This window comes from Zea mays, chromosome 4, assembly GCF_902167145.1.
Source record: "Zea mays cultivar B73 chromosome 4, Zm-B73-REFERENCE-NAM-5.0, whole genome shotgun sequence".
NCBI lineage: Eukaryota > Viridiplantae > Streptophyta > Magnoliopsida > Poales > Poaceae > Zea > Zea mays.
This window is the reverse complement of record NC_050099.1, coordinates 18,313,471-18,327,460: the sequence shown is the minus strand read 5'-3', so window position 1 is coordinate 18,327,460 and position 13,990 is coordinate 18,313,471. Positions and strand designations below refer to the sequence as shown.

The following is a 13,990-nucleotide window of genomic DNA, read 5'->3' as shown; positions in this document are numbered from 1 at the left end:
TATTTACACTTATAATTGAGGAATTTTATGCTCAAAACTTAAGGTTTTTACACTTCACCCGGAGATGCGTCCACCAGTGAACAACATGCCAGATTTTTTATGCAGTGTAAGAAATTACATAAATACCTACACCGTATAATATAATTTGTTTCAGTATACATCATAAACTAGTTCTAATGCGTTTAGCTGCATGGCTGTTGGAGGGATCCTATATTTATGAAGGAAATAAAACATTAAATGCGATTTTTTGTTTCTATACATGCAATTCATTTCCTTTCATTGCATATTCTTTTCATCATAAATTCGTGTGCATGCAGCTGGTAACAGATTTTTATGCAGTATACCGAATTGCATAATTATCTAAACAGTGTAGCATATTTAGTATCAGTATATATCATAAAATGGTCATTACGAGTCTAGCCGCATGGTTGTTGCAGCGATCCTAAATTTATAGAGGAAATAAAGCATTTAAAATAAAAACTGTCACACATATCTTTTCTAAAGTTATGCGCATGCAAGGGAACGTGTTTGACTCATGCATGCATTTTGCCATAACTTTTGGATCTGTATAACCGCATGCATGCGGCTGCCATGTTTTTCGGATCTGCTATAAAAATAGGATCGTAATAACAACCTATTAGAGCTATCAACCTCTCACATTGGCTCGGTATATACGCTTATAATTGGGGGATTTTATGCTAAAAACTTAAGGTTATTACGCTCCAATACGGAGATGCGTCCACCAGTGAACAACATGCCAGATTTTTTATGCAGTGTAACGAATTGCATAAATACCTACACCATGTAGTATAATTTTTATCAGTATATATCATAAACGAGATCTAATATGTTTTAGTTGCATGACTGTTGGAGGGATCTTATATTTGTCAAGGAAATATAACATTAAATACGATTTTTTGTTTCTATGCGTGCAATTTATTTTATTTTATTGCACATTATTTTCATCATAAATTCGTGTGCATGCAGCTGGTAACAGATTTTTAAGCAGTATACCAAATTGCATAATTATTTATACAGGGTAGCATATTTAGTAGCAGCATATATCATAAAATGGTCCTTACGAGTCTAGCTGCATGGCTGTTGCAGCGATCCTAAATTTATGGAGAAAATAAAGCATTTAAAAATAGAAACCACCATACATATCTTTCCTAAATTTACGCGTATGCAAGAGAACGTGTTTGACTCATGCATGCATTTACTTTTTTGCGTGCACAGACGTGGGCGCGGGTGGTGCAATCGACAGCCTGGTTCAGTCGGTGCACTGGGTTGAACCAGGTTGCAGAGGTGATTGGCCTGGGCTTCCTTTAACTATTGGAAGCCCAGGGCTCCCGTTATACCTGCCCTATATATATATATATATATATATATATATATATATATATATATATATATATATATATATATATATATATATATATATATATATATACTAGGTATGTGCCCGTGCGTTGCGACGGCGTATAAATTATTCGATAACTGTTAGTGCATAACAATCACATGAAAATGAACAACATATATATCATCAACCTCAATATCTCACAAATTCACACTAATAACATGAAATGTGTGTGCAACTCAAAATAGGGATAATTTGTTTCCTAATATGCCGCTAATATTTACAACTGACAATGGCGTCTTCCGCAGAGATGAACCAAAAAAAAGTTAGCATTCCTTGCAGCTACAGGCGAATCAAACATTTCTTAACAGGTTCCTCATCAATAGATAAAACCCATCTCGAAGCTGTTTCTAGATTATTAATATGACATTTGTTTTGCATAGTCTGTTTCTCTGGAAGGATCACTAATTCATGCCGCCTGGATGACAATGTTGCCAGTATTGATTACAAGTTAGGGTATAAGCAAATGCATTATCCTGAAAATGTTGACATGAGGTTGTCAGTCAATATTTCTCCTGAGACAGCAGGTGATAATGGTTGTCATTTGAATGTTCCTTCTTTGAATATGGCAAATGGCAACCTGATTATTCAAGATTTGTTGAATCAACACAACTCTGGACTAAATCAGAGACCCAAAACTTCCAAGTGTAGTAGATTTAGAAGTCATTCTGCTCCACCATTTTATAGAGGGAAACTGAAATTCTCTAGATTAAATGTGCCACTGAGCAAACCAAGCACATATAGTGATAAAGATATCTGCGTCAATAACCCAGAAGGTACATCCAAACTTTGGCCCTTTTTGAGTTGCTTTTTTATAAGAACTAACATTACACACTTCTAATCAAATTCAAACAATGCACCTGGACCTGTGGATATCTCATGTATAAGTTCAACCTAGCCTATTCCTGAGACTGATAGCAGTGAATTTCTAGACCTAAATTTCAGGTATACTCATCTTGCCTAGCAGTCCCGTTCTTGCAATCTGCAGGCGCCAAAATCGAACAGAAAGAAAGTGAGTGGAGACGAAATCAACGGGAAAAAGGGATCAAGAACACGGGAAGACTTGAGATCTGAGGAGAGCCAACCTCGTGAATAAAACATGCATAAAAAATCGAATCTCGCAGCGCGAACACGACAGATCTCCCAAATCTGCGAAGAAAGAACCAAATCGCTCTCTCAGCTCCGCGAAAGGTCGACCGATAACACGAATCCGAGCCAGCCAAGCAAGACGCCAAAATAAGTAAAGGGAGCTCACCTTAAATCAAATCCATGGCAGATCGCGAGCACCAAATCTATGAGGAACTCTAGAGCATATGTATGATTTTTCTATGAGGAACTCCAAATACAACAAACCCAATCTTGCACACATCTCATAGTTTAGATGCAGTCACTGAAACAAGATAGGGACATAACACATGTCACAAAGTGTATGATTTTCACCATGAAACTTTTGAGATGGACCCTGATTGATTTAACTAACAGCTTGAATCGACGAACAGTGCTGCCTATAAAGCTACAAAGACAAATCTAGATTGAATAAATACAAAATCTTTAGTGTTGCAAAATATCTAGCACAAGGAAATTTTGTTGCTAACTGCCTGCTTTGATTATGCTTATCCAACTGTAAGTTGCCATTCTAAGCTAGATTACAGTAAAGCAAAGCCAGCACAATTTTGCATCACAAATAATATGATAGCGGGCTTACACTATGAGAAGTATATAAATAATTTGTTTTTGTCTCAGTCATACGAAATGTAAGCGGTTTACATGCTACAAGGAGAAGTTAGTAAAAAACAATGTTTTTATAGTAAAACTTGAGTATCAGTCAACTGGGTGTGTCTTGGGCAGGATTATGCAGCTAGGCGCTTTTGCTCTTTTACAGTCCAACATATTGAGAAGTTGTGGATAAGAATAATGTGGGCATTGATCTGGAGCCTAAGATATCTTCTCACAGATTAAGAAAAAAAATTGGCATACCTATGCTTCTGAATGCGAGCATGAGCTTCCACATCCAATTTTATAGGTGCTCCAATAAATTCCTTTCTCTCGTGATGACTTGATCCAAACTTAGCATGGGCTCTATTTAATTTCATTTGTTGACTCCATACCATAAGAAAGGAAAATAGATAAAATGGACTAAACTGAACTTACATTGATCTCCTTCGTAGTCCCGATAATAAAGATATTGGACTTTTTGCCTTTGCTCTTTCATAAGAGATTTCATCTCCGCTTTCAGTAATTGGCTTTTCATTTTCAGGCTGCACCAACAAGAATATAATAATAACAAATAAGAAACTTTACTTTCATTGATATCCCCATTAGAAGGAATACTATGATCTCTAAGAGTCATGACAACTGCACCACCTTCCAAAACCTAAGATGTCGTTGATATAATTTTAAGAAAAGCCATCAGTAGGCACAAGCAACCGAGACGCTGTTTAACTAAAACTGAGCCTAACTCGGTAGGTTGAGGGTGTGGACTGGATGTATGCCTAGATAATTCACCACTAATATTTTAACTAAAACTAAGCCTAACTCTATATCTGGCAATTTAAATATGTTGACTGCTGCTTTGTTGCTTCTAGATAATTCACCACTACCATTGACACAACCCTTACAAGGACAACTGAAGATAAAATCTAGAAGAAAAGCATGATCCTCCAAAAGCTTGAAATTACCTGCATTGAATGATACATTATTAGTATCAGTTTAAAAGGGCAAAAAGGTAAGGTAACCCTGGTAATCTGCTACACTAAGCAACAAAATTTCAGAAGTTACCTAAGATCACATAACCTGTTTTTCTTACAAAGTTGTGAGGTAACTGCCATTTTGATGATTGACTATTTAGCCATAACCTCAAGACCCAACACTGTAACGATCACATAAACATATCATCTAACCCAATGCACAACAATACCTTGCTATTGAAGAAGGGGCACATAGACTTCTTTGTTGCTGCTTAATTTATCAAAAACAGTGTATTCTAGATCAGTTTGGCTTGCTTATTTTCTGATGAAAAAATGTTGCAGCTTTGCTTATTCATATATGTTCAAGCATACACACTGCAATCAGAGTAGTACAATACCTAACTCTGGTGTCTCTGACGATGCTGATGGCCGTGCCGGCAGCGAGGCCAGCAAGGCTGCATGCGAGTTCGAAGGAGAGGTGTGTGTAGCCGTCTAAGAAGTAGGGCTTGGCCTTGGGGTTGATCCCGGCAGAGATGATGGCGGCGATGATGAGATCATAGATGCCAAGGACTCTGGCCATGACAACGAGGATGATGGACTTCATGACAAGCTTGAGGCGCATGACGCCCATGGAGGCAACACCGACGCCACTCTTGGCCGTCTCATAGGCGACGCCCATGCCTAGACACCAGCGAGGGTGAGGGGTCAGGGGAGTGAGGAATGGACGGTTGGATCCAGCTGGTGAAAGAGACATAGAAGGGAGGGAGGGGAGATCTGAAGCATGCTTACAGGAGAAGCTTCACGTAAGCCTTCTTCTTTCCATCAGGCCTAGACAGACACAGTTAAGAATTAACTCACAGTTGCACAACATAATAGATTATGCACAAGAAAATAACACTGGACCAAATGCTAACCTGATCAGGGTGTGAATCCAAACATCTGCTTGCTTTATGTCAGTTTTTGCGCATTGCGCTTCTCAACCATCTGCTGTGAATCCAAACACCCCCGGCTGGCTATTTTTTTCTCATCTAGCATGCATGCAGACAATCTATGACCCCAGGTATTGTTTGTTCATCAAGGACCATACAACCTGTGTCATTAACATCGGCTGTGTAAAAAAAGCAAGCAGTATTATCGAGAACGGACCACGACTACTACCTAAGTTCAAGTAGAAAACAAGCACAAGTCATATGCCTATGTATGTAAGCGAAATTAGTAGAACTTCATTTCTACGGATGTGTCAAAATCTCTTCCACCTTCATCAGTAATCTACAAAGTTTAGTCGAACAGTTCATTCATCATACCGAATCATGAATAATCAAAGTCTATTGATTTTGCTAACATAGGTGCAGAAAATACAAGCTTGTCAGTTGAATATCACAATTAATGAGATACATATATGATGTCATCTAATCTAATTAAAGAAAATGCAGGTAGCTGTTCAATAAGCACATTCTAGGTAGCTGTTTATTTACAGCATTCTGATCAAGGTCAAGTACTCTATTTTATTAGCAAAATAATTGAATTGTCTTGGAACATACATTGTATTCTGATCCAGGGAGTTTATTGGAACATGTTTGGAAGATGGCATCTGGATATGGTGAAATGGAGCACGGGGATCTTTCTTCAATGGAACCAGTATACCAAAAAATAAACTATAGATTACTCCACACTTGCTGTCTGCAAGGAAAATGAAGATTATATTCATGAAAAAGTCTAAATCGTGTATTAAAAACATTAAGGTAAAATTAATGTCCATCTTCCCTGTCTCGCCGCTGTGAAAGCGAGGCGCGCAATGTCGTCGGGGAGCGGGCCGGAGAAGGTGTTGTAGGAGAGGTTGAGGGATTGGGTGGGGGTAAGGCTGAAAGGGGCAGTGCCGAATAGAATCATTTTCAGACATGTTCCAGACATAATGTGCTCATTTTCAGCAGAAACAAATATTAAAAGAACAAATATGTGTGATGCAAATATAACTCATAATTAGGTGCCCGTGTGTTGCAACATGCTATAAAATATTCGATAAAATATTGGTGCACAAGATGTCAGATGCAGCAAAATGTTAGTGCACAAGACGTCTAATTCGACAAAATGTCAGTGCATACAAAATATTCGATAAAATATTAGTACAATATATCTAATGATCTTTTATCAGAATAACAATTTAATGATATATTATTCCGTTCAATATACAATATGGTTTTAAATGAACCTGTATATTTGTGACTGGTACATCGTCCGATAGGATGCTTCCTTTCTCTAGTTTTACTTCATGGAGGTCTCTAAATCTAAAAACAATACCTCACCGCCATGCCTAGGTCTTGTTGCTGTCACAGAACTGCATTGAGCTTACTCTATTTTAGATTATAGAACTATGTATGTGTGCTAAAGAACATAACTGTGATAAATATCTCTACAGAGCAAAGACTCTCTACAATGTAATCTAGCAATGCTACAGATGCTAACAACAATAATGCAGGGAAATAGCCCCAACACCAGTTATGCTGGACTCAACGTGATAGTAACAAGCATGAATATTTGAAGTGTACCATCAAAAGCATCAAATAATCAAAATTGGCGGCTGTAACAAATATATAAGACAATTATAATGACTTTATGAGATTGTGCCATAAAGGAGAACAAAGAGTTGTGGGGGATAACAAAAGGATTTCAAAATAGAAGTCGCACCTAAGGGAGGGGAGGAGACGTGGTCTCTTTGTGCGCTGGAGGCGGCTGTGGCCTATAGCGACATCGATACACAACTTGGAATAACAAAGGAAAACCTTGCACGTGAAGAAACCCAAACAAACACAAGCATTTACAGGCTGCCAAGAAAAATAGAATAATATATGATCTATTTCAGACAAGGAGAAAGGAGAAGACATCGCATGAGAGACAAATCTCACTATGAAAGTAGACCAAAAAGGCACGAATTGTTTCCTTGTATGGACGAGAGACGCTCTCTCATAAAGGGTGGTATCCTTCTATAGTCTGGTACCTATGAAATCCAAAAACCAAAATTGCCATTGGTTATTCATAAAAGAAGACATTAATTGGACAATGGTTCAGAAACTGAAAACAATAAACATAATTGATCTGCAAAAAAGGAACACATTGCTGCCATTCTAGCTTTGCCTTTGAAGGATCAATAGGCAAATCAGCAAATGATGCCCCAACAAATTTTAAACTGAAAGAATTATCATACTTTCATCAGACTATCTCAAACATCTTGACCTTATGTCTCCTACAGCAGGCCCGCCTAATATAAGGAGGCCAACACTGACCATCATAACAGATTTGACAAACACACAAATACTCTAAAATATCTCAAGTAATAGGGAAGTGATTTTTATTGTAGGAAACAGTAGAACCTACTAAGCAGCACATGGACAATCTCAGTTGTGCTTCCACTATCATCTAAAATAGAGAGCACATGTGCAACTCGAGTAGTGACTTTCTTCAATTCTTCACAAACACCATTAAATGATGCCTTGCCTGAATCAAACTAAAAAAATTAGGTCAATTCTGAAGTCCCCATTTCACCACAAATTAGTTTTCTATGACAGGGTAGCGACAAAAGAAAAACAAAGATGCCACTTATTGTTCTCAAGCAATTCACGCCATCCATCAACCAGCCAGACTATAGCACTACAACAAATCATGTACCAATGCATGAAAAATCACCACTATCTCACCTAGGTAAGCGCATAAATGTGCTTTGGAGCTCCCTAGTTCTCTAGTAAAAAGCAGTTTTCTGTAGCAAGGTAGCAGCAATAGAAAAAGAGATACCAATGTTCTCAAGCAATTCATGACATCCATCAACCAGACTATAGCACTACAATAGATCATGTACGGATGCATGAAAATTCACCACTATCTCACCTAGGACAACACACAAATGTGCTTTGAAGCTCCCTAGTTTTCTAGTAAAGATGCGATTTCTCTAGTAAAGAAGAGCTAACAACCATATTTCGTCTTGGGCAGAAAGCAAAAGAAACCCCAGCATCACTGCATGAAAGTCATAGAACATATTATATGGATCATGAAACTATTAATCTTGAGCTATTAATTTTAAAGATGACTAAAACTCCAGATATAGAGCATATCTCTACTACTCCTTAAGAGTCTAAGGTAGGCGTGCACAGTCTGCTCGGTTCTGCCGTGTCGCGCCGCGGACCCTCCTCCCTTCTGCTCCCCGCCATCAACGTCGATCCGCCCTCGCCCCCCATCCCCCGCCAATCTCGGCGTCTGCGCTCTCACGTCCGCGGCCCACATGCTCCGTCCTCGCCCCCCATCCCCCGCCAATCTCGGCGTCGGCGCTCTCACGTCCGCGGCCCACATGCTTCGTCCTCGCCCCCCATCCCCTGTCATCGGCGCCAGATCCGCATTCGCCTCCGCCTCAGATCCCTACGGCGCGATGCGAGGGACCGACCCATGCCTGTGCCCCTTCCAAGCTCGGTGTTGACTACCATTGATGGCGCCCAGCCTGCCCCCGCCCTCGCCCCTGCCTCGGCGTCCCCCTCTGTGCCATCCTCGCCCACACGCCTCAGCGCAGGTCTTCGACCACCGCTACTTCTTCCCCCCACACCCAGTCTTCGGATCTGTGCGCGGACAGGAAGGGCATGTGGGTGTCGCCGCCACCGCCGTTCTAGGGATTGCAGGGCGGGTAGAGGCGACAGGCAAGGTCAGCTGTGTCGGCAAGGAGCGCCTCGTGGTTCCCTGCACGAACTCGCTGGAGTCACGCGCAGCCGGCACTGGTGCCGAGGAGGTACGCGCGCGGCACCGGAGCCAACTGGAGGCAGAGCAGCCGCCGGCGCCTCCTGGAGGTCCCGTCCCGGCGGCGGTCGGGGAGCCGCCGAAGCCGGCACCGGTGCCGAGGAGGAAGAAATGCGGGTTCACAGGGTGCAAGGTGCGGCACCCGTGTGGCTGGTTGGCCCTTCGGCATCGCCGTCCGCGCGCCGGTCAGCCGCTCCACGCTCGTGCTCCCCTTCCCTCCCCACCAATACCAGCACCTGTAGATCCAGCTCGGCACGGCAGCTTAAGACCAGTCTCCTTCTGCTTCCTCCCTCCCTTGTCTCTTCCTTTCCTTCCTTCTTCGCCCGGCGTTCCCGTTCCCTGCCACCTCGCCCGCTCTCCTCCCCCTCTCTCGGCCACCTCCTCAGGAGTAGAGGGGCTGCTGCTTTGGGCGTGGTGCGGCACCCAGATCTGGGCGTGCGGGCGGAGGGCGGGATGAAGTCGTCGCTGAGGACTGAGGAGCCGGCAGGAGCCGCGGCGGGTCAGCAACGGCGTAATCATCGGCGCCATGCTGCTGTCCCTCTGCGACCTCAGTTTCGTCAAGGCCAGATACTGCGCCACCCCCCTCGGTGCGTTGCGTGCGTCACCTTTCCTCCGCCTGTCAGGAGAAGTGGAGATGGTGGGGACTGCGTGCGGAGCTTCCTACGCTGACGCTGTTGTGGTTCGTGCAGGCAAGGCCGAGGACAGCAGCATGACGGTGTTGGGGCAGCAAGAAGAAGAAGGTCACGGCTAACAGGGGTTTGGAGGTACTGCTCCCGTCTGCTCCAGCCATCCGCTACCCCTCTGCCGCCCCACCCTCTGCCGCCTGCGTGCTATTGTTGCGCTGCTGCCGGCCTGCCGCCGTCGCCCAACCCTAGCAAACCCCGACCAGCAGTACCTCCAAACCCCCTTTGTGCCCCACCACAGCAACCCCTGTCGGCCCCTCCATGCTCGTCGAGTTCAGGTGGTGCCAGCAGCCCTGTTATTTTCTCTTTTGTTTGATTTGAAGCCCTTGTCGGTAGATTCCAGGATTTTTAGATGCTAATCTACCAATATGTAGTTGATGTAATACAAAAAAATCTGATTGTATTGTGCATTTTCTGATCTGGTTGCTATTTCTTATCGCTGGTTGATACCTAATAGGGTCTTCAGGTTGTATTCCAAGTTGGAATGGCTCTATTGAGATTTAGTCATGATGATTTGGTGAGTAGTTTGTATCTTGTGGCACTTTTGCTTTAAACTATATTTTAGACAGATAGAGAAATACTGAATTGCTATCTTACCGTTAGGTCAAATTACGTTTTGAGAAACTATTATATGCCTTGAGATATTTCCCTGAGGAGGCAATAGATCCAGATGTGTTATTGTCACTTGCCTTCTCATTTAAGGTAATTCACTCACCCGGCACGACGTGATCGACGTGGACAACGACCGGGAGGTGCACTGCTTCCCAAGGATCGTGGTCGGCGCCACCTTCCACAGGGACATGGGCGTGGACCCGCGGCGCTCGCTGGCGAGATAGATCAGGCCTTAATTATATAGACACACACTTCTTTTTGATGCAGTCTGCCATGGGTCATGATCTTGTCTTGTATATGCTCCAAAATGGTAGACATGTTACCTCAAAAATGTCATACAGGAGAGAGAAAAACATTGTCTAACTAGATATAAATATACAGATCATACACACTGGGTGTGTTTGTATAAGGGGACATTTGTGGGCACACCAAAAGACACATATCATGCTCCTGCATAAGCATTGCTGCATGTTCCTGTTAGACAGTGTTTCCCTTGCATTCTGTCTCAAGGAAGTGCTCAATTTTGTGCTTAGCTTTTCTGCCAATGATTTTTAGATTTATATTGAAGTGTTTAAACCAGTTGTTCCTATGGTTGAAGGCTGGAGAAAAGCTTGTTCCTGTTGGTCAAGATACCCGCTTGAACTACATAGCTATTGATCTACAAATACCCTTGAACTAAGCCATATCCCATATCAAGTGTCAAGTTGAAAACGTGAGTGTGACAGTATTTTATTGTCAATCTATTACTGTTCATATATGTGTTGTGCTTTAGCTAGCATTGTTCTTTGTTTAGTGACTAAAGCGAGTCTAAAAAACCTTTAAGGAGTCCTTTGGATCAAAGGATAATTTCCTGAATCTCGGGTTTTTTCTGTGTTTTTTAAACTAATTCATATAAAATTTCTATATCATTCATGTGAAATTCCTGTGTTCCAAAGAAGCTATTATTCTTGCAGAAATGAAGAATTATCTTCGATAAAATATTGGCGTGCCTTCAACTCCAGACTTGAATCTGGCATAAGCTATTGATGCTGATTAGGAATAACATTAACATAGTATGTTATCTAACAAGTGCACTGTGATTCTTTCTTATTGCTCACAGTGGTTCTCACTTGGAGCATATCCATGGGATGCTTTGTACGGGGGAGGGAATATCCTAGCGTTCGCCTTGGCTTCGTTCTTCTCTTGCAGCAGGTGTGCTCCCAGTTCTCAAGCTGTCCAACTCAGCTCCTTGTCCTTGAACTATATGAATGATGTTGGGTGTGTGCCAAATGTGCTCCATTTCACAAATTTGATAGATGGTCTTGGCCATGCTGGTAACCTAGAAGCCTACAGGTATTTCTTTGATGAGATGTTCTGGCGAGTGCGGATGTCTATTGACGTCTTTTAGGACCAGCTCCTAGGGAATTTATCCAAGTGGTTCTTTGACTTTTAAAGGATTTGGAGTCCAGTATGTTACAAAGCTGGTAATGTTGTAGTGATTTCAATTGACGGCGTGCGTTAATTTTATTTGCTTACGTTGTCTGCTACAGCTTGCTTTCTCCACTAAGAACTAAAGGTTGTATTTCTCTACAGGCTTTATACATAGCTCCAAAGACAAAGCATTCTACACCCAAGTATGGGCTCGTCTACCTTGCATCCTTAATTGGCAATGCTTCTCAAAAGCACAAGGGGAAAATCTCTCTGTCTCTAGCTACAAAAACTGCTCTTGCTATCTATTATGATGGCGAGGACAACTCCATTGCCGCTGCCTGAGATCAAATCAAGGTATATGAACTGTACAAATAATTTTTCTTTCCATAATTTGTATTTTGTATTATATACATGGCCTTGTGACATGTTAATATTGAACAGTTTGAGACATGACTTCAAGTTCTTGAAGGTAGAGAACTTGGGAAATCAATTGGTTCAACAAAAAGGAAAGCTACACAAATTAATGTGCTCTCAGTTCAGAACTTCAAATATTGTTAGCTACACAAATTTCATCACATATTGGTTTTGCAGGTTTGATCTGTTCTGGGTTTCATGTAGGAATCAATGAACTAGCTGAGGTCTCCTTCCCTCAAGATGACAAACAAATAGAAAAACTACCCTCAAGGTGACCTAAACACAAAGGGAGCTACATAATACCCTACAAGACTAGACCAGGTTAGACATTAATTGTGATTACTAATATGTGTGTTTGCCCCGCTGACCGTAATTGACTGCTCACATTGATGGTTAGGTCACCATTAGGTTATATGTATATGCAACCTCTCAATGAGGCAAGTTTGTTAATCATTGTGCATATGGATTTTCTGTTTCGTTTTCTCCTTGTACTATCTTAAAGTTTCAGTTAGGTACAGATATTTGATTATTGCTTCTATCTTGCTGTTTATGACAGTGGCTTAAAGGAACTGCTCTGAATTTGCCGTGTAATATATTGTATTGGTACATGCCCCTGGTGTGTGTTGGTCCAAGACATGCAACTCGAAACATAAGTGGGGTTCCATTTAAAATTCCAAAGTTATTGTATCATTATGTTGCCGAATGAACTTTTAATCTCTCTCTCTCTCTCTCAAGAGATATTCATCATGCTGTGGTTTGAGTCGCTCTCTAATCATCACCGTTGTGTTATGAGGCATGTTTGAGCCAACTGTTTATTACATTTCTTTTAACAATAGGCAAAATTTCAACTGCTTTTAACTTGCAATGCATTAGTTGGACGTTAATATTCTGTGTCATAGTGCACAAAGCTGCTTTATGAGTCGCAATACCACGTCTAACGTCTACTGTATGCTAGATTAAATTTTGCATCATAGATATATTAGTGCAGCTACCTTTCCAGAAGCCTCCAGTTGACATGGGTTGCTATGCTCCAGGAGGAGGCGCTCCCGTTGCAATGGGTGCGCGGCGGCGGCGTCTAGGATCCGGCTGTTGTTTTCCTTCTTCATGGTTCTGCTTCAGGCATAGGCCAGCCACGACGAGGCTTCGATCAACGGTGAAGGTAATTATGACCTATTTCGCAGAGGGGAGTCTGCTCCTGTGACATGGTATTGGTGGCGATCGTGTTCATTGAAAATTTGGTATGGTGATTTGTGACTGTCAGTACTAGCACTACTGGAACTGAAGGTGAGGGTGGAGGCTGATCCCCATGGCGTTCAGGATTGGGATCCAGCTGATGCAGCTGGTCTAGCTTGTGGTGCTTTGACGGTAAAGTAGAGATTCTGTGAGTGTGGTTTTCCTTTATTTCCATACGAATTTATGCTCAGATGCTAAGAATGGCGTCTTGATGATTCTTGTAGTTTCATTTTAACAGTTTGCTAACAGTCTCTTGATAATATTTGAGCTTCCATTTTTAATAATTTGCTACAACTGTCCATTAGAAGGACATCAGAGGAAGGAAAGAACTTATTTATAATGTACCTTTCTCGTAATTAGCATGATTTCTCACAATCGCTTCGTGAGATGTACTCCTACATCCCAATTTTTTAGAACATGTCTCTATAAACCCAGACCATATTATGTAATGGTTTATGTAGAGGTCCGTCTCCACCGTGCCCTGCCCCAGGCGCTTCGACCTCCACTGCGAGCACGAGGCGGGCAAGACGGAGCCACCGCTGCCGCAGGGTGCACCATGCCCCCGCCCCCCGTCCGCGACGACGACCGTGACCCAGGATTCTCGCTTCCCCGTTCACGTCCAATCGAAGTCCCTTTTGTTTATCCTCAACATGGCTGAAGATTACATTCATGTTTTTTTTTCTTTCCTGATTATTTGTAGTTGGCATTGGTCTGCTTGGAGGTACTTCCAGTCATTTTGCAAACTATGATCCCCCATATGG

At 42.2% G+C, this 13,990-nt stretch overlaps 1 protein-coding gene and 1 long non-coding RNA gene across 4 annotated transcripts; both read right to left on the bottom strand.

The window, feature by feature from the left end:
- Positions 1 to 2,156: 2,156 nt before the first annotated feature.
- LOC109945998 (V-type proton ATPase 16 kDa proteolipid subunit-like) lies at positions 2,157 to 5,719 on the bottom strand. 2 transcript variants are annotated; one of them, XR_002269013.3, is made up of 8 exons: positions 5,646 to 5,719; positions 5,019 to 5,194; positions 4,894 to 4,932; positions 4,036 to 4,095; positions 3,569 to 3,675; positions 2,673 to 2,807; positions 2,503 to 2,566; positions 2,157 to 2,399 (listed from the first exon to the last, which is right to left on the bottom strand). XR_002269013.3 is itself a non-coding variant. In XM_035967203.1 (4 exons), the coding sequence occupies exon 1, from the start codon at positions 4,781 to 4,783 to the stop codon at positions 4,457 to 4,459; it is 327 nt and encodes a 108-aa protein (XP_035823096.1). In that variant the 5' UTR covers positions 4,784 to 4,801; the 3' UTR covers positions 2,157 to 2,399; positions 2,503 to 2,566; positions 2,673 to 2,807; positions 3,569 to 4,456. The 2 variants fall into 2 exon arrangements, 1 of the variants encoding a protein (XP_035823096.1); XM_035967203.1 differs by lacking the exons at positions 4,894 to 4,932; positions 5,019 to 5,194; positions 5,646 to 5,719 and having other exon boundaries at positions 3,569 to 4,801.
- A 101-nt stretch (positions 5,720 to 5,820) lies between these two features.
- On the bottom strand, positions 5,821 to 7,492 carry LOC109945999 (uncharacterized). Of its 2 annotated transcripts, XR_002269015.1 has the most exons (4): positions 7,477 to 7,492; positions 7,008 to 7,099; positions 6,790 to 6,926; positions 5,821 to 5,965 (listed from the first exon to the last, which is right to left on the bottom strand). It is a non-coding gene; the product is annotated as an uncharacterized lncRNA (long non-coding RNA). The 2 variants fall into 2 exon arrangements; XR_002269014.1 differs by lacking the exon at positions 7,477 to 7,492 and having other exon boundaries at positions 7,008 to 7,257.
- Positions 7,493 to 13,990: the final 6,498 nt, after the last annotated feature.

Excerpts from the sequence above, each read along its gene's own strand:
- LOC109945998 (XM_035967203.1), bottom strand. The coding sequence starts at position 4,783 with ATGGGCGTCGCCTATGAGACGGCCAAGAGTGGCGTCGGTGTTGCCTCC.